General features: G+C 42.3%; 1 protein-coding gene across 1 annotated transcript in view; it reads right to left on the minus strand.

The window, feature by feature from the left end:
* LOC120022389 (5-hydroxytryptamine receptor 3A-like) overlaps nucleotides 1–21,324 on the minus strand; it is a 41,043-nt gene that overhangs the window by 6,889 nt on the left and 12,830 nt on the right. The window contains exons 2-3 of the mRNA XM_038966281.1: nucleotides 4,881–5,090; nucleotides 4,518–4,627 (exon numbers count right to left, since the gene is read on the minus strand). Of these exons, the coding sequence (XP_038822209.1) occupies nucleotides 4,518–4,627; nucleotides 4,881–5,090 (320 nt within the window). The remainder of the gene's footprint in view (nucleotides 1–4,517; nucleotides 4,628–4,880; nucleotides 5,091–21,324) is intronic.

The following is a 21,324-nucleotide window of genomic DNA, read 5'->3' on the forward strand; positions in this document are numbered from 1 at the left end:
ACCTGTTTTGGAGACTGGTTTTTGTTCGGAATTTCGGATGACTGACGTGCCCAAAGTAAACTGCCTGTTACTCAGGCCAAGAAGCTAGGATATGCATATACTTGGTAGCATTGGATAGACAACACTCGGAAGTTTCTAAAACTGTTAAAATAATGAACTGATATGGCAGGCGAAAACCCGAGGAAAATCCATCCGGAATCTTTTTTTTTTTTTTAGGTCACAGGCCATTTCAGTGCTAGCCTACGGGAAATACAAATAGATAGAACCCAGATTGCAGTTCCTATGGCTTCCACTAGATGTCAGTCTTTAGAAAGGGTTTCAGGCTTGTTTTTTGAAAAATGAGCAAGTAGTGTGCAAAGCTGTCATCAAGGAAAGGGAAAGGGCTACTTTGAAGAATATAAAATATGTTTAACATGTTTTTGGTTACTACATGCTTCCATATGTGTTGTTTTGATGTCTTCACTATTATCCTCTGGCAACAGCTTTGGTGGACCTTCCTGCAGTCAGTATGACAATTGCACACTCCATCAACTTGAGACATCATGCTGTTTAATCAGGTTCTTGATATGCCACACCTGTCAGGTGGATGGATTATCTTGGCAAAGGAGAAATGCTCACTAACAGGGATTGAAATAAATAACTTTTTTAAATAACCTGTTCACATGTTACGTTTATATTTTATATATAATGTGTATTATAAAGGCCATGTTTGAAAAAGAGACCTAGGTCGGTCTTTCCTGTTAAAATAAAGGTTACTTTTTTTTAATCAAAGATCCAGATGAGATTTAGGGTTGAGTGAGTGATTTGTCCCAAAAATAATGCTTTTCTTTAGATATTTAGTACCAGCCTATTGCAAGCTATTCTATGTTGAGGGTGTCAGTTTTTTATTTTACTGTTGCAGCCAAAGTGTATACTGTTAAGTCGTCAGCATACATGGACACACACAGGCTTTATTCAAGGTCAGTGGAAGGTCATTAGTAAACACAGAAAACAACAATGGTCCAAGCCGGCTGCCCTGCGGTACACCACACTCAACCGAATTTGCATTAGACAGGCTTCTATTAAAGAGGTAACTGTCCATCCATGATAAGGCAGAGGATGCTAATCCATAACACCTTTGTTTTTTCAGAAATATGTTATTATCAATGATATCAAAGGCTGTTTGAACCATTAAAGGGTGCTTTGCTATTTTGGGGCAGCGGAATGGCCTTTGCCATTCATCCAGACCTGAGGGCACACTTAGATTGAAGATGTTGCAATGTATTCCACTACCAACCTCAGTAATTTACCATCCAGGTTGTCAGTTCTGTTTTTTCCCCCCCTATTTAAAATTAACAGCACTGGTGCTCCCAACTTATAAAAGTTAGGCACACACCAAATTAGGAGCACCGGAAATATATTTTTAAATCAAAGTATTATAGCTACTTCTGAAGCACATGTTGTGCCCTAGAAATTAATATGTAACCCTGTAAATACATTTGTTCATTATAAAAAGTTCTAATGTTTCTAGAAATACTTGTCATTGAAATTGCAATGTAATTTGTTGAATGTTTGGTTTCTACATTGTGTAAAAACACTATTTTCCTATCAAGATGCATTTAAGGAAGCACGTTTTGGTACATTTTGCTGCCGACTAACCAACCATCGGTTAAATTCGTAATACTATGCATGCGTGGGCCTACAAGGAATGGAGCTTAATTGAAACAGGCGTGCTGCTGTCGCATATCGTCTCAGCCAAGAGGCTATATTATTGAACATACAAACTACTGTAATAAAGATGCCAATGTAGGCTAGTAGGCCAATGTAGGCTCAGTTAGAAACTTAGAAAGAGGGTAAATCTAAAGATGCAACAAACAGAATGGGTTGATTATAGGATTGTGCTTGTGGACAATAAAGGAAAGTTGATATTTAAACCAATAGAACAGGGAGAAAAGCTGGTTTCAATGGCAAAGGAGGTCAAAAAGTATTTACTAAATAATTCCCTCAATGTTTCTGGTAGGATTTTGGCTAGGCTACTTTGAAGCAAGGTAAAACATGCATCCCACTTAGACAAAACGTCCAGTTTTCCCAAAGTTAAGTATGTTTTAAACAAGCAAACTGCCAGAGAATATATTTTACTCATCAAAGAACCAAAACCACCAATTAATTCATTTTAAACTTAGTCATAGATCGTACTGGACACAACTTGTATGATTCCATGCAAAACAGGCTCACAGCCCGTACTGTGACCTATACAAACAAACTCCGGGATTGTCCGGAGATTTATGAGTTCTGGAGGAAAGTGTCGTATATTCTCTCTGACATGAGTGATAAAACTGTACCCCTTGAACCAATTACATTGTTGCTTAACGATGATACAGGTATGCAGCTGAATAGGAAACAGCAAAGATTTTGGCTGGGTTGACTGCTGCCAAATAACTTGTTGTTCAGCGCTGGTTGCAACCACATGAACTTCATAAGGAAATGGCTAGCATAATTTCAGGATGTAATTATGTTGGAGTTATGCACTGCCCGTATGAATAAAGCCATTCCTAGCACTCTGGAAACATGGAAAGTAGCCGCCTCAGAAATCTCTAAACTGTTGGATGTGATGTAAAATGCTTCCTTGGTGGTGTTGTATTGGCAAATTACTTTGCTTTGTGTGTTTATTTTGAATATGAAACACTTTTTTGTGGGGGGGGCAGGGGTACAGTTGATGTCGGAAGTTTACATACTGTCACGATCGTCGTTACTTGAAAGAGAGGAGGATCAAGGCGCAGCGTGAAATGAACACATATTTAATCAATGAAGACGAAGAACACTTACAAACTCAACAAAACAACAAACGTGAAGCTATATAATGACAAGTGCAGACACAGGCAACTTACACATAGACAATCACCCACAAACTACCTAATGACTATGGTTGCCTAAATATGGCTCCCAATCAGAGACAACGATAGACAGCTGTCTCTAATTGAGAACCAATCTAGGCAACCATAGACATACATACACCTAGACTAAACATTGCCCCATAAACATACAAAAAATCCTAGACAATACAAAACACATACATCCCCCATGTCACACCCCGACCTAACTAAAATAATAAAGAAAACAAAGATAACTAAGGCCAGGGCGTGACACATACACCTTAAACTCAGTTTTTCACAATTCCTGACATTTAATCCAAGTATAAATTCCCTGTTTTAGGGCAGTTAGGCTCACCACTTTATTTTAAGAATGTGAAATGTCAGAATAATAGTAGAGAGAATGATTTATTTCAGCTTTTCTTTCTTTGTTCACATTCTCAGTGGGTCAGAAGTTTACATTCACTCAATAAGTATTTGGCAGCATTGCCTTTAAATTGTTTAACTTAGGTCAAATGTTTCGGGTAGCCTTCCACAAGCTTCCCACAATAAGTTGGGTGAATTTTGTCCCATTCCTCCCGACAGATATGGTGTAACTGAGTCAGGTTCGTAGGCCTCCTTGCTCGCACACGCTTTTTCAGTTCTGCCCACAAATTTTCTATAGGATTGAGGTCAGTGCTTTGTGATGGCCACTCCAATAGCTTGACTTTGTTGCCATTTTGCTGCCATTTTGCCACAACTTTGGAATTATGCTTGGGGTCATTGTCCATTTGAAAGACCCATTTGCGACCAAGCATTAACTTCCTGGCTGATGTCTTGAGATGTTGCTTCAATATATCCACATCATTTTCCATCCTCATGAAGCCATCTATTTTGTGAAGTGCACCAGTCCCTCCTGCAGCAAAGCACCCCCCACAACATGATGCTGCCACCCCCGTGCTTCACGGTTGGGATGGTGTTCTTCGGCTTGCAAGCCTCCCCCTTTTTCCTCCAAACATAACAATAGTAATTATGGTCAAACAGTTCTATTTTTGTTTCACCAAAAGTACGTTCTTTGCCCCCATGTGCAGTTGCAGTTGATCTTCCAAGGTAGGCCTAGAAATACATCCACAGGTACACCTCCAATTGACTCAAATTATGTCAATTAGCCTATCAGAAGCTTCTAAATTGATGACATCATTTTCTGGAATTTTCCAAGCTGTTTAAAGGCACCGTCAACTTAGTGTATGTAAACTTCTGACCCACTGGAATTGTGATACAGTGAATTACAAGTTAAATAATCTGTCTGTAAACAATTGTTGGAAAAATGACTTGTCATGCACAAAGTAGATGTCATAACTGACTTGCAAAAACTTTAGATTGTTCACAAGAAATTTGTGGGTGGTTGAAAAACGAGTTTTAATGACTCCAACCTAAGTGTACATAAACTTCCGACTTCAACTCTATGTTTGGAATGGGTGGGAGGGTGTGTAATAGAAGAAAAAGGGGGCAAAAGTGTAATTCAATTTTTATGATTGTAGTGCCCTTATGACCCAATAAAAAACTATGGTTCACCTAAAAAAGAAGCAAACTGCCTCCAGCTGAAATGGGTGGTGGGTCATGCGTTGATAGCCTACTGTATTGACCACTTTAATGGAGAGTATGCACGTAAGTGCTTTTGTTACTCACATCTCGTAGATTGAGAGGTCTGGTATCCACAACATCTCTTTGGGAATGGAGACCCTGGATATTCCACAGAACTGACTAGGATCCCACCAGATCCGCTCATTATTCCAGGTCTGGAGGGAGGAGAGGTCATGAGAAGCAGGTACATGGATCAGTGGAAAACGAGTGGAACATAACAGTGGAAAAAAATAACTCACCAGTTGTATCCAGATGAAAGGAACAAAGGTCTGGGACTTCTCAATCTAGAAACACACACACACCATGTGAATATCACCAGATAACACACACCACCATCTCTCTTAAACACGCACATACTTACCCCCCCCCCCCCCCCTCCTCCACACACACAAACACACACACACTGACCACGGCGAGGATAGCGTATAGGTAGACATCCAAGTGCACCATGGTTGGGTGTGTGTGGTCAAGCACGGGCCGCGTGGAGGTGAACACATCGTTTCCTCTGGTCAGGTTCAGGTGGTCCAGAACATCCTGATAACTACACACCCTCTCAGGTGACACCGTACCTAGAGGGACAGACACACACTTCATACACACTCTCAGGTGAGACTGTACCTATAGGAGAAGAGACACACTTACATGTTCAGGTATTAAGATTGAACATAAGTACAACCTCCATGATCAAGGTTTGATTGAACGCTAACAAATAATTGATGATGATAATTTCCTTTACGTTCTTTAATCGTTTCCTAATTGCCACCTCTGTCAGATTTGTTGGTTACTACATGATTCCATATGTGTTATTTCATAGTTTTGATATCTTCACTATTATTCTACAATAAAGAAAAACCTTTGAGTAGGTGTGTCCAAACTCTTGGCTGGTACTGTATGTGACTTGCTCTATCATAATCAGTCACATTGACCCCAAAATACATGTTTATACAGTGCTGGAAAGAGAATGTTAGCTTTCTAATGAGACCAACATGATCACGACCGGAATATGTTAGGCCTATAAGTTTAGTATAGCTGCTTTTTCATAACATTTTAGTTTAAGTACAGTGGGGAGAACAAGTATTTGATACACTGCCGTTTTTGCAGGTTTTCCTACTTACAAAGCATGTAGAGGTCTGTAATTTTTTATCATAGGTACACTTCAACTGTGAGAGACGGAATCTAAAACAAAAATCCAGAAAATCACATAGTATGATTTTTAAGTAATTAATTAGCTTATTTTTTTTTTTTAGCAGTACGAATGTATAAGCAGTAATATTTCTAGAGGTAGTATCATCTGCTTTGTCTGATAATGAAATAATTGTAATTGAAGAAAATGTATTTAATGTTTTAAATATATTAACATTTTTCATCATACATTTCAGATTGGTTGTGACCGCTGCCCACGATGGTTCCACCAGTCCGGTATGAAAACCATACCATCATTGGAGGATTATGTCTGCGCTGCCTGTCAGGACTAGGTTAGGCTTGAGTTCCAGGCGACAGTATCACTGTCACGTCCTGACCTTAGATATCTCTGTTTTCTTTATATTTTGGTTAGGTCAGGGCGTGACTACTGTGGGTACGCTAGTTTTTGTATGTCTAGGGTTTTTGTAGGTCTCGGTATTTGTATGTCTATGGTGGCCTGATATGGTTCCCAATCAGAGGCAGCTGTTTATCGTTGTCTCTGATTGGGGATCATATTTAGGTAGCCATTTCCCTTTGGTGTTTGTGGGATCTTGTCTATGTGTAGTTGCCTGTCAGCACTCGTTTGTATAGCTTCACGTTTCGTTTTGTTATTTTGTTAGTTTGTTCAGTGTTCATTCTTTAAATAAATAAAAATGTACGCATACCACGCTGCGCCTTGGTCCGATCCTTATAACAAACGTGACAATCACCTGGAAAACTTTCCATAAAAAGTGGACTAAATGTTCAGTCGAGCTGTTGCAGCTTTCCAATATTTGTTTGTTATTTGTCTTTTTATAACTTATTATGCAAAGATCGAAATTTATATTAATTGTTTAACAAATGTAACTATCTGTGATGTTTTTGTGTTATTGTGTGATATTTGTGTATTATCTTTATTTTCTTAAACATTACAACATTTTTCTAAAATAAATGTATGTTTCTTTTTACTCTAATTTTGCTGTCTGTGGCACACACTATTGGTCAACATGAGCTACCAAAATGATTCTGAAGTGTGCCGGCCTTGCAGTCCCAAGATAGAAGGGGGAGGGGGATTTCAGCAGGCAAGAAAATGGCCTTGCCGATATCCCCCCCCCCCCCCCCTTCTAATTTCCATAATTTTGTGGCTAGAGTCAAATACTTTCTATAGAACAAACTTCACGTCAGGATAGGCAACCAACTACTAGTAGAATAAGACATGGGAGAGATGACGAATTTTGTCAAAGAGATTTATTTATAGACTAATACACTTGAAACAAATAGCCAAACCCGAAAACTGCAGACATTACTAGTGCCCCCCCCCCGCGATCAAACCGACATATAAAATTAAACGCAGCCAAACGTGATCAGAAATCTCAACTAGCAAGCAAGTCGCATCAATGAATAATTGAGTGCATGCGCGTTCACACGATGGGGGACGGGGGAGAATTCTGGCAAGGGGTAGCTTTTCGGCACAACACGGTCCCATCTAGGGGTGATGGAAGAAAGTGTCCAGTCTACTGGACGTTTTCAGTGCTTTTGTGGCTATCTCAGGATATTCAGCCTAGATTTTAATCCAGAAGGTCGGCAGAGGTGAAGTTCTCAAACATACTTTTAAGGCCACCGTCATTTGATTTGCAACCTCAAGGAGTTGATCTTCTTCCTGCACGGACATGGACGATTCACCTGGGACATTCACAAATGGGTCGCGGATCCATTCCTTCGCACTTCGTGGGTCTTTGGCAGTTGGGAAGTAACGCTCGAACTCCATTGACAGCGAAGCTAGGTTGATCGCGCACCAGCTGGGAGAAAGACAGCCCAGTCTCAGTCTCTCCCAAAATCCCCGCTAATGTTTGGAACATGTCAAATATGCCCCTGTCCACTCGCCGACCCCACAGTTCCAGTTTGACTTTGAATGCAGCCACTTTACCTGCCAACTTAAAGACAGTTGTTATTCTCCCCTGAAGTGACAGATTGGCTAGTACAAAGTTGGTGGGCAACACAGCTCACGCAGACCGCATTACTCAAGTTAAAAATCTATAAACTGTTGTAGGCGTGACAGAGATATTAGAGTGGTGAGAAAATGTAATTACTGCACAAATAGCCTATCATTTTGTATAATTATTATTGTATTTTACTGATTCAAAAAATGTATTATTTATCTTTTCCGTGCGTTTGTGGCCCGCTGGGTTAGAGTCTTTGTCGCTCGTCCACTGGCTTGAGCTGTTGAACGTTTGATACAAATTTAAGTATCAAGATTTAGGAAAACACAACATGGTGACACAATGCACTTCCGTGCTACCTGCCAAACTTTTGCTTTTTACTCTTTAACCATTTAATCAAACTCTGTATTTAACAAGATTACCAACACCTTAGTTTTGTCCTCACAGAACTTTCTAAATTAAACTTTGTCACCCCGGACGCTTTATCTGGACATGGATTTGCAGAACCTCTGAACAAAAAAGCTCAATTACATTATGCCTTGTCATTGCAGTCGCTGTATTCAAAATAGACAGGAGAACTATCGCCTTATGGGGAGGATAGCCGAGTTGCAAGCTTGGATTCAAACGCAATCATTATGCAAGGGCAATTTAAGTGTAGGAAAGCATGATACAGCGTCTGGGCTGTTAACGCAAAATGACACAACGACAAGGTTCCAGTTTAGCAACGTTTACTAAACTGTATTAGCATATTGCATGCAGGCCAGGTTCATCAACAACGAGACTGCTGTGCAGGCGCACTAATAACAGAGTGATAGCCCCATAATAACAGAAATATAGGGATAATTAAAGACAAAATAAAACATCAACAACATAATTAAATGTCCAAGTATTATTCAAGTCCCCCATTACAAATGGGTTGTGTGACAAAGTTTTAATTTGTATTACTCAAGCTGCCACTTTCCATTACTGAGTGCCTGAAGGAGCACAAGACTGGATGCTCCCTTTTGAGTCAGACAGTCAGCAAGCTGTTCCTTTGTGGTCGACCACAGAATCTGCTGGATTCTCTGTGTTTGAATAAGTTCCTTGATGCTGCTAATCTCAAGACGAAGTCTTTTCTCTGTGACAGACTTGGTTGACTTCACAGCATCAACTAAGGAGTAGTTGTCAGTGACACAAACTACAGGTAGAATGTGCCGTTTTGTCTCACCAGTGGTAAGCTCTCTAAACATCAAGAAAGATAGCATTGCAAGTGTTTCTCCAGTAAGTGTGCTTCGGACAACCCTTCTGATCCTTTTTGACTGCCAACAGATAGGTGAGAATCTTCCTCATTCACCCATTAACACGATTAGATGTCCACCTTGTGTGCCTCCATCTGTAAGGTTCCCTAGGGAAGCATCACTGAAGACAACTAGTTTCGGAGAGTCATCTTTTCCAACATGCTGAAACTTTAGAGTCACTTGTTGTGATTTCAGTTTATGAACAACTTTGTTTGCCTCATGAATGGTTTGTACAGTGACGTGTTTTGTGTTGGATGCCAAGTTGCAGCCATCAAACATTACATCAGGTCTACGCTGTCTAGCAACCCATAGAATTTGACCTATCTTTGACCTCAATTGACCAGCTTCAATTCCACAGAGGGGAGAATTCCTTTGTACAGCGCTTGAAGAATCCATGTGGATAGGTTGAAGATTCTTAATATAGCTCTCCTGTTGCATCAGTATTTTTCCATAAACTATATACCAACATAACAAAAATGATCATGCTCCTCACGGCCGACCTGGAAAACAGCTTTGCGGTGTGGAATCACAGTTGTAGCAAAGGTCTGTGACCCACCCCAGATGAAGTCATCAACATGACAGGCAAGTACTCCAGTCACATTGCAGTCTTGATCAAGCCAATAAAAGACTGCAGGATCCACTTGTGACATGTTTCCACCTGTACTCAGCATTGTTTCCTTGACTTTGTTGTACCAGTAGAGTGATGCATCTGCCAGGCCATACACACACTTTTTTAGTTTCCAGTGTTCCTTCGCTCTTAGCTTCAGGCCGAGGTCAAATGTGAATGTCCCTTGACAGCTCTGTTCCCTGCAAAAATGCAGATTTGATGTCTACGGCATGAAGGTTCAATTTTTTTCTGGCAGATCATTGTCATCAGCAATCTGAGAGACTCTGAGGCACATGTAGGTGAGTCTTTTGGAAGTTCTTTAGCAGCCAGCTCCTCAAAACCTCTAGCCACTAGACATGCTTTTGGCATTATTCCAGTTAAGTATTCTTCAAGGGTACACATCCACCTTGTTGAGACACATTTTTGGCCAATTTCTTTGACTTCCTCACACTCAATTTTTCCTCCAATTACTGAGCTCATCTAGCTTAGCTTAGTCAAATGACACATTCTTTGTTTCAAGTACATCATCATTTTGAATGTCATTCTGTTTTTCTTGATTTTCCATTGGTTCAATTCTGAGATTATCTACAAGTGACAGGCCAGCTGACCCTGTTGTACCAGAAAGTGTAGCTGGTTTAGAGTACTGGAAGTTGTACCAGTTCCGGTGTTTTCCTTTGTGTTCATGTTGTCTGTGACTGTCAGAATCTCATTTTTACATGGACTCTATGATGTCTTTGTCTAAAATGTTTACACAATAGTGGCCTGAGGTAGTAAGTTCAAGGCTCACTGGTTGCTTAAACATCACTGCCTTGTCATTTTTTATGTCTAGTACAGCCCCTTCCTTCTTGAGGGAAGTTTTGCAGGGACCACCTCTGTTTCAATGTGACTCTGACCAATTTTTGCTGGTATCTTAACTCTCTTGGTAGAATGGACGATTCTACAAACTAATTAAAAAGCAGACTAACTAAATGAAGCGCAGATATATATATACCATTAACGGCTAGTGTTCCTCGGTTGCCTCCTCGAGGGGCTCATCGGTGTCTGTTTAGTCTGTGGAGTCGCTGATGGAAATGCTCTCTGGCTCAGGTGCCAATAATTTGACGCTACAGATCGTCTGAACCAGCTCCCAGCACAACTTTACTATTTAAAAATCTAGCGATTTCTTTCTCCCGGGAATCCATCGATGCAGTAAAAAGCTAAACTAGCCAAGGTGTAGACAGTAGTGACAGTGTGAAGGGTTTTTGACAGATCTGAAGAGCGGAGAGAGAGAGAGTGTAGCCTGAGGTAAACTTTTTTATTTTCCCGTGGATGATGCGCTACAGTAGCTTTGATTGGGCAAACAGGAAAATCATGCAGTTAAATAGCCTATTGCAGTTTGATTCAAAGTATATAGCTAGCTAGTTGGTAACGCTAATTAGCCATATCAACTCTGACTGATTACGATACAGCACGTCACATATATAATGTATTATTATAAAGAGTTTAATTTAATGATAACATATTCACTTGGACACTTATTTTGGAAAAGGCTACAGAACTGAAAGTCACTGAATACAACAACCATGTCTCTGTAGCTAACAAATACAGTCATGGGTAGTAACTACAATTCGCTCTAAAGGCAAGGCACACAGGGAAATAATGTAGAATAAATTCTCAAGTAGAATTGTATGTTCACTCAACCTAAAATTCAAAGTTCAGTGAACATACAATTCAACTTGAGAATGTGTGTTGGTTCAGCTATATGCCCAAATGTTGGGCAAACTCACAATCCTATTGTAGCTGGTCACGTATTTTTTTTTACTACAGTGTATGTGAGAGTGCTCCCGAGGCTTCAAAAAGTATAACAACCACTCACCTGAAAGAAAGAGTAGATGGAGTAGAGTAACCCGGAGCATGACACCAGCCGTGAGTGTGGAACAGTGATACAGAGAGTGTGTGTGAAACAGCAGGACCATCAGAGAGTGTGTGTGACGAGTCCAATGTGCAGGCGTGTCTGAGTGTCCGTGCTGTGTGTGTGCAGAGAGGTGCCAGAAATGACAGTCATCCATTATCACCTGCAACGACATCACAGGGAGAGAGAGAGGGGAGGGGCTTTGAGACACTTGACCAGGGCACACTGATTTGGTTGTGTGGGCCAGCAATACTTTTGATTGATTTAAAATGATTAAAGTGACTTTTTATTGGTTTAGGGTGGTCTGAGTGAGAGATGGGTTTAGACACAGAGAGAAAGAGTCTGTATCCCAAATGGGCTGCAGCTGCCTGTAAACATGGATCCAAAAAAGGGCCCATGGGACTTTGGTCAAAAGCAGTGCACTATACAGGGAATGGGTGCCATTTGGGACAGAGCCCTTAACCATTGAGGGAAGGAGAGACAGAACTGTTCTGAGATCAGTGTCTGGTAAGATAAACATCATCCTGCTCAAACAGAGGAAGAAAGGAGTGAAAGATCATTCTAGGAACACTTACAGTAATATCAACCGACTACCCCCGGCAACAGCCCCTTCTAAACCAGCTGTACAAGATGGGTTTGTGTTGAGTCAACAACCGGACAACATAACTGCGTGTGTGTGCAGAGATGGGAAGTATTTCTGTTTACATGTATTTGAAATACCTATTTTGATTACTTTTGAGTTTTGTCATTTGTATTTCACTGACCTGAACTACAATCCAATGTACTGTATTTTGTAACAAGATACATGAAGTGCTTTGAGAGGCAAGTCAAGGATCATATCACAACCACCTTACCGGTCACCCTAGACCCACTTCAGTTTGCATACCACCCCAACAGATCCACAGATGACGCAATCACACTGCACACTGCCCTATTCCATCTGGACAAAAAGAATACCTATGTAAGAATGCTGTTCATTGACAACAGCTCAGCATTCAACACCATAGTACCCTCCAAGCGCATCATCAAGCTGGAGGACCTGGGTCTCAACCCCGCCCTGTGCAACTGGGTCCTGGACTTTGACGGGCCGCCCCCCAGGTGGTGAAGGTAGGAAACAACATATCCACCTCGCTGCCCCTCAACACTGGGGCCCCACAAGGGTGTGTGCTCAGCCCTCTCCTGTACTCCCTGTTCACCCACGACTGCATGGCCATGCACGGCTCCAACTCAATCATCAAGTTTGCAAATGACACAACAGTAGTGGGCCTGATCAACGACGAGACAGCCTACAGGGAGGAGGTGAGGGCACTCGGAGTGTGGTGTCAGGAAAACAACCTCTCACTCAACGTCAACAAAACAAAAAGGAGATGACCGTGGACTTCAGGAAACAGCAGAGGGAGCTCCCCCCTATCCACATCGAAGGGACAGCAGTGGAGAAGGTGGAAAGTTCCTGGGCGTACACATCACAGACATTGTGGTGAAGAAGGCACAACAGCGCCTCTTCAACTTCAGGAGGTTGAAGAAATTTGTCTTGTCACCCAAAACCCTGACAATCCTTTACAGATGCACAATCGAGAGCATCCTGTCGGGCTGTATCACAGCCTGGTACTGCTACTGCACCGCCCTCAACCGCAAGGCTCTCCAGAGGGTGGTGCGGTCTGCACAACACATCACCAGGGGCAAACTACCTGCCCTCCTTGACACCTACAGCACCCGATATCACAGGAAGGCCAAAAAGATCATCAAGGACAACAACCACCTGAGCCACTGCTTGTTCACACCGCTATCACCCAGAAGACGAGGTCAGTGCAGGTGCATCAAAGCTGGGACCGAGAGACTAAAAAACAGCTTCTATCTCAAGGCCATCAGACTGCTAAACAGCAATCACTAACTCAGAGGCTGCTGCCTACATTGAGACCCAATCACTGGACACTTTAATAAATGGATCACTAGTTACTTTAAATAATGCCACTTTAATAATGTTTGCATATCTTACATTGCTCATTTTTTAAATGTTTTATTTTTATTTCACCTTTATTTAACCAGGTAGGCAAGTCGAGAACAAGTTCTCATTTACAACTGCGACCTGGCCAAGATAAAGCAAAGCAGTTCGACACATACAACAACACAGAGTTACACATGGAGTAAAACAAACATACAATAGAAAAATAAGTCTATATACAATGTGAGCAAATGAGGTGAGACAAGGGAGGTAAAGGCAATAAATAGGCCATGGTGGTGAAGTAAATACAACATAGCAAGTAAAACACTGGAGTGGTAGGTTTGCAGTAGATGAATGTGCAAAGTAGAAATACTGGGGTGCAAAGGAGCTAAATAAATACAGTAGGGGAAGAGGCAGTTGTTTGGGCTATTTATAGATGGGCTATGTACAGGTGCAGTGATCTGTGAGCTGCTCAAAGCTAGTGAGGGAGATAAGTGTTTCCAGTTTCAGAGATTTTTGTAGTTTGTTCCAGTCATTGGCAGCAGAGAACTGGAAGGAGAGGCGGCCAAAGGGGGAATTGGCTTTGGGGGTGACCAGTGAGAGATACCTACGGGAGCGCGTGCTACGGTGACCAGTGAGCTGAGATAAGGGGGGACTTTACCTGGCAGGGTCTTGTAGATGACCTGGAGCCAGTGGGTTTGGCGACGAGTATAAAGCGAGGGCCAGCCAACGAGAGCGTACAGGTCGCAGTGGTGGGTAGTATATGGTGCTTTGGTGACAAAACGGATGGCACTGTGATAGACTGCATCCAATTTATTGAGTAGGGTATTGGAGGCTATTTTGTAAATGACATCGCCGAAGTCGAGGATTGGTAGGATGGTCAGTTTTACAAGGGTATGTTTGACAGCATGAGTGAAGGATGCTTTGTTGCGATATAGGAAGCCAATTCTAGATTTAACTTTGGATTGGAGATGTTTGATGTGAGTCTGGAAGGAGAGTTTACAGTCTAACCAGACACCTAGGTATTTGTAGTTGTCCACATATTCTAAGTCAGAACCGTCCAGAGTAGTGATGCTGGACGGGCGGGCAAGTGCAGGCAGCGATTTGTTGAAGAGCATGCATTTAGTTTTACTTGTTTTTAAGAGTAGTTGGAGGCCACGGAAGGAGAGTTGTATGACATTGAAGCTCGTCTGGAGGGTTGTTAACACAGTGTCCAAAGAAGGGCCAGAAGTATACAGATTGGTGTCGTCTGCGTAGAGGTGGATCAGAGACTCACCAGCAGCAAGAGCGACATCATTGATGTATACAGAGAAGAGAGTCGGCCCAAGAATTGAACCCTGTGGCATCCCCAGAGAGACTGCCAGAGGCCCGGACAACAGGCCCTCCGATTTGACACACTGAACTCTATCAGAGAAGTAGTTGGTGAACCAGGCGAGGCAATCATTTGAGAAACCAAGGCTGTTGAGTCTGCAGTGATTGACAGAGTCGAAAGCTTTGGCCAGGTCAATGAATACGGCTGCACAGTATTGTTTCTTATCGATGGCGGTTAAGATATCGTTTAGGACCTTGACCGTGGCTGAGGTGCACCCATGACCAGCTCTGAAACCAGATTGCATAGCGGAGAAGGTACGGTGGGATTCGAAATGGTCAGTAATCTGTTTGTTAACTTGGCTTTCGAAGACCTTAGAAAGGCAGGGTAGGATAGATTTAGGTCTGTAGCAGTTTGAGTCAAGAGTGTCCCACCCTTTGAAGAGGGGGATGACCACAGCTGCTTTCCAATCTTTGGGAATCTCAGACGACACGAGAGGTTGAACAGGCTAGTAATAGGGGTTGCAACAATTTCTTCAGATAATTTTAGAAAGAAAGGGTCCAGATTGTCTAGCCCGGCTGATTTGTAGGGGTCCAGATTTTGCAGCTCTTTCAGAACATCAGCTGATTGGATTTGGGAGAAGGAGAAATGGGGAAGGCTTGGGCGAGTTGCTGTGGGGGGTTCAGTGCTGTAGGGTTAGCCAGGTGGAAAGCATGGGTAGCCGAAGAAAAATGCTTATTGAAATTCTCAATCATAGTGTATTTATCAGTGGTGACAGAGTTTCCTATCCTCAGTGCAGTGGGCAGCTGGGAGGAGGTGCTCTTATTCTCCATGGACTACAGCGTCCCAGAACTTTTTTGAGTTTGTGTTGCAGGAATACATTTCTGCTTGAAAAAGCTAGCTTTGGCCTTTCTAACTGCCTGTGTATATTGGTTTCTAACTTCCCTGAAAAGTTGCATATCACGGGGGCTGTTCGATGCTAATGCAGAGCGCCACAGGATGTTTTTGTGTTGGTTAAGGGCAGTCAGGTCTGGAGATAACCAAGGGCTATATCTGTTCCTGGTTCGAAATTTCTTGAATGGGGCATGCTTATTTAAGATGGTGAGGAAGGCATTTTTATTAAATAACCAGGCATCCTCTACTGACGGGATGAGGTCAATGTCCTTCCAGGATACCCGGGCCAGGTCGATTAGAAAGGCCTGCTCGCTGAAGTGTTTCAGGGAGCGTTTGACAGTGATGAGTGGAGGTCGTTTGACCGCTGACCCATTACGGATGCAGGCAATGAGGCAGTGATTGCTGAGATCTTGGTTGAAAACAGCAGAGGTGTGTTTAGAGGGCAAGTTGGTTAGGATGATATCTATGAGGGTGCCCGTGTTTACGGCTTTGGGGTTGTACCTGGTAGGTTCATTGATAATTTGTGTGAGATTGAGGGCTTCAAGATTAGATTGTAGGATGGCCGGGGTGTGAAGCATGTCCCAGTTTAGGTCACCTAGCAGCACGAGCTCTGAAGATAGTTTGGGTGCAATCAGTTCACATATGGTGCGCAGAGCACAGCTGGGGGCACCATATATACAGTGGGGCAAAAAAGTATTTAGTCAGCCACCAATTGTGCAAGTTCTCCCACTTAAAAAGATGAGAGAGGCCTGTAATTCACATCATATGTACACTTCAACTATGACAGACAAAATGAGGAAAAAAAATCCAGAAAATCACATTGTAGGATTTTTTATTTATTTATTTGCAAATTATGGTGGAAAATAAGTATTTGGTCACCTACAAACAAGCACGATTTCTGGCTCTCACAGACCTGTAACTTCTTCTTTAAGAGGCTCCTCTGTCCTCCACTCGTTACCTGTATTAATGGCACCTGTTTGAACTTGTTATCAGTATAAAAGACACCTGTCCACAACCTTAAACAGTCACACTCCAAACTCCACTATGGCCAAGACCAAAGAGCTGTCAAAGGACACCAGAAACAAAATTGTAGACCTGCACCAGGCTGGGAAGACTGAATCTGCAATAGGTAAGCAGCTTGGTTCGTTGCAGATGTTAATGTGAGTGTATGTGACCATTAAAATGTGTATTTTTTTAGCCCCCTATTAACCCACATTTGCATCAATAGAGCATCTGCTAAATGACTAAAATGTAAATAAACTCTGGGTCCCCATCAGTCTCAGAAGGAAGGGGTGAGTATAAAAACCTCTACTATGCAGGATCAGCTCCGAGATCTACAATTGGGGATGATCTCACTCCTCAGTCAAAACAAACAGCAGAGGAGCAAGAGTCACCGGAGCACAGCCGGCCACATCCCACAATAGAGAGTGGTAAGAGAAAGGAATAGGCCACACTCAGTGAACAACTTCAACTGTTGTAGGCAGATGTGGACAGTAGGTGTGTGTGGGTAAAATCACTGGGGAACCCAAGACCTAAAAAAATGACGTAATTGCGTTGTTTGCTCTGCGACCGTGATATATAGGCCTAAGGCCGAGACAATAAGAAGACAGTAGCAGAATAAGCTTCATCACGAAACCGGAAAGCAGTGAAGTCCACAAAGTATATGCATGTAACAAACAGTTACATAACCTACTGCATGGTCAAGCAAGTTAATGTTTCCAACATTTTCAGACCACTAAACAACTATTGATTTAAAACCACAGAGTTACCGCATGTCGCAAAGAAAACAGGAGCTGCCTCCTATTCCAGCACCTTTTCAACATCATCAAATCACCTAATGCTTAGTCTAATACAGTGACAACTAAAAGATGCCAAAAACAATTTAAGCCAATCAATGTAAGCTAAATATGTATCTGTCCATGGTTCTGATTTGTGTGTGTGTGCGTGCGTGCATTTGTGCAAGTAGAAAAAACATGTTGACTCACCCTACTTGTAGAGAAACTCCAATGCCATCCTCCGTTTCTTTCATGTTGATGAAACGGCCTATGACTTTGTCAGACAGTACATGCTTTTATCTCTTAAATCAAGAGAAGCCAAATGCTTGCTGGCTTCCCTTGCGCTCAATGCTATGGGAGGCAAAACAATGTCATACTCTTTATGACCAGATAGCATCAGATAGATCGTCTACACATGCAGAGATAGAGGGGTGCTGTTTCGCTCGCTCAGATGCTTTCTCCGGTGAGATACAATCAGCCTCTTACGAATTGAAGGACAATTCTGAAAACACAGAGGGACGAAAGATCAATTATTTGATGTCTTTTTTTCTTGGTCAATTTTTGGGGGAAGCCTGGCTTCACTTCACATCCATGAATACACACCATTGTGTGTGGATATCATCAGGAAATGCCAATGAGGCACAGTAACTGAGCAGACTGTGGCCCCCACTGTAGAAAACAGCTCCACCTTGAAGGCCTTTCCCAGTTTGACTTCTTCAGCTCCACTGCCCAAGGGGCTTGTCGGGCCAGCTACTGTCGTTCCAGTTAAAATCAATGGGTAGTTCTTTTTACATTGTAGTCATAGTCTTGTGAGATAGTGGCTCCTAAGTTACTCAAAATTTTTTAGGACTGGTTCCAAGCACACTTGGGGCACTTGCCTGGAAGCCAGTAGTGTTTAGCTATATGGGGACTCAGCCACAATAAGGGTAACTACTGTCACTATGTGGTCATTGAGTTAGAATTCCCTGAGGACGTAGCTGGGGACCAGAGACGAAATGCCAGGACGGGGTTCCCATCCCATCTCTTAAGTGCCTGAGCCAGCTGTGTGAACAGCCTGAGTTATCCGGGGTATTCTACAAGGTGTCGGGGAAACGTTCCATAGGGATGTTGGTCCATGCTGACGCAGTTGTTGCAGATTGGACGGCGGTACATTCATGCTTTGAACAGTCTGCTCTATTGGTTTGAGGTGTGCTGGCCACTCAAGTTAACTGAACTCGCTGTCATGTTCCAGGCAATATTTTGTCTGCTGCAATAGCCCATCCGTGACACGGGTGGTGTACCTAATAAACTGGCCCTGTTTTGCTTAATCATGTCACATGACCCAGATTTTTTATTTACCCCCTTTTCTCCTCAATTTCATGGAAACCAATTGGTAATTAGTCTTCTATCATCGCTGTGAGAGGCGAAGACATCCTCCAAAACACAACCCAACCAAGCCTCACTGCTTCTTGACACAATGCCCACTTAACCTGGAAGCCAGCCGCACCAATGTGTCGGAGGAAACACCGTACACCTGGCGACCATGTCAGCGTGCACTGCGCCCGACCCGCCACAGGAGTCGCTAGTGCGCAACGTGACAAGTTCATACCTGCCGGCCAAACCCTCCCCTAACCCGGACGATGCTGGGCCAATTGTGCACTGCCCCATGGGTCTCTCGGTCGCGGCCGGCTGCGACAGAGCCTGGACTTGAACCCAGAATCTCTAGCGGCACAGCAATGCAGTGCCTTAGAACACTGCCGCCACTCCAGGCCTACATGACCTGGATTTGAACCTTTATTTAAAGCTTTTCCATGAAACTGTCCCCTTTTCTTTTTATGTCAGATGGTCCAGCACCATCCTCAGACAATTGCTTTAATTTTTGGTCTAATTCTCATTTCAGGAAAAAGTCATGTGACATGCTTAACCAAAACACAGGGCCCTACTTACAAATGCTTCCAAACAATAATGTAAACCATGTATAGCTTCCAAATGTTATAGGATGTCAGTCCTTACATCTAGAGCATGGTGTACATTTGAGGTGTTACAGCCATCACTCAGCGGAATTCGAAAACAGATTTAATGTCAAAATGTATCAAATGATTGCAGCTTCACGATAGAAAGAAAAATATTGCAAACTCAAAGTAAAGGCATTGTTAATCTTGTGGAGAAAAAAATCCCCACTTGAGTGGGAATATAAAATAAATCAAATATCTATTGATTTAACAAAAAGTGATGTGAAAACAAAACTGCAGGAAAGGTTGCTGATGAGTATATGTCTGTTGCTCTGCTCCAAGGGCCCAACAGACTGAGACAATGAATTTATGTAACTGCCACAATGAGATGAGTGGCATTGTGAAGTTATCAAACCAACTATGACGCAACAGAATTTTCTGAATTATGATGCCTTGCCGTTTAGAACTCTGAGCGACAATGGGACCAACCTTTTTACTGCAGTCACACACAAGCAGAGGTTTAGTTTATTAGGATTATCATGAACTACTGCACATGCAGCACTCTTCCTGGGGTCCACATAAAACATACAAATACATGACCAAGTACAGAAAGACAATAACATAAGATATTGCATTCAATTCAAAATAAGAGTTATATATATATAGGAAAGACACAAAGAGAAAACAAAAACACTTGACATTTGACACTATTTTTATATACAGTACAGTTAAATGTGTTAATTGGAAAGAGGAGAGACGCTTTGATACAAGAGGTTTTTTAAAGCTGAACTAGATTTTTGCCTGTGTAACCTCTTATGGCAGAGCATTCCATGATGACATGGCTCTGTACATAACTGAGCGACGCATTAAATCTGTTTTTGGTTTGGGTACCGTGAAGAAACCCATAGGGGCATGTCTGTTTGAAGTGTATGCAAATATATTATACAAGTGGTTAGGACTAGAAGAGAAGTAGTCAATTTCTCCTCAACCATGAGACTGTCATGCATGTTGTTGATGTAAGTTGTGTGTGTGTTAAGTGCAATGTGTGCTGCTTGTTTTGAGTTTTCTTTGCTGAAACCTGACCAGATGACCTGTGTTTTGTTCTTATTTTTCAGAGTAAATAACTCACGGACACTAGAGAAGCTTAACCAAGTTTAATTCTTCCCAAAGGGTCGTTACAGCTGTAATTCAGACAAAAAAAATACATTTCACACAAGCACTTATATTTAACCCTTTCTCCTAGGCTGAGTCTCCTCCTCCACAACTGAACAGCCAATGCATCCCTGTTGCTCGACAGAACCTTAGGGATATCTGTTCTTTCTCACTTCATCTGACCTGACCTCTACCCCAAAGTGCTCACCCCAACTCAAGGCTTTCATGGTTATTGATACCAGACTGTGTCTCTTCTCCTCCCAGAGGATCCCTGATGGCAACAACAACATATCCTGACACAATGTAAACGTTATACATTACCCTCTCTCCCTCAGTGACATTGTTCGTTTCTAAGATCTCCACCCATCTCCCCTTATCAATGCCTGCCACATGTAATCACTTCCCTGCACTCAACACATTCCAAGCTTAGTTGCACCCACTATATACCTTCCTCCTATAACCCTTAACTTCTGTTGTAGACCCTCAACCTTAGCACTCCATCAGTGACACGAATAAGTAACATTTCATATTCTCAACACCTGACAGTAATCAAGATGGGACAAGATCAAAGCCTGAACAACTAGTACAGTTGATCTTTGTGTCAAAACACAGAACATCTTTTTCATAAGACATACTATACCTCTCCGCATCCCCACGACTTGACCATAATAACTGACCATCCAATGTTCCCTTAGATAAATTAATAAGTACATTTTGAGTCATTATTTTGAACCCTGGACTCAACTAATCATGGATTTGATTCAATGCAATGACTGGCAGGCTACATGGCAGGCACATTTTTTTTTTTAAAGACACATAGTAATTCTACAGAATTTGGAAACCTACTGTAACCACCCAAACAACAAGCCTGACGTGGCAAGTAATAAGCGGCCATTGTGTTTTTAAAAGTCGGACAACTCTCACCCTATTGACATAAATATCTGCACAAATTCCCATTTACCCTTAAGTTGCT

This window comes from Salvelinus namaycush, chromosome 2 (genome assembly GCF_016432855.1).
Source record: "Salvelinus namaycush isolate Seneca chromosome 2, SaNama_1.0, whole genome shotgun sequence".
In the NCBI taxonomy this organism is placed as follows: domain Eukaryota; kingdom Metazoa; phylum Chordata; class Actinopteri; order Salmoniformes; family Salmonidae; genus Salvelinus; species Salvelinus namaycush.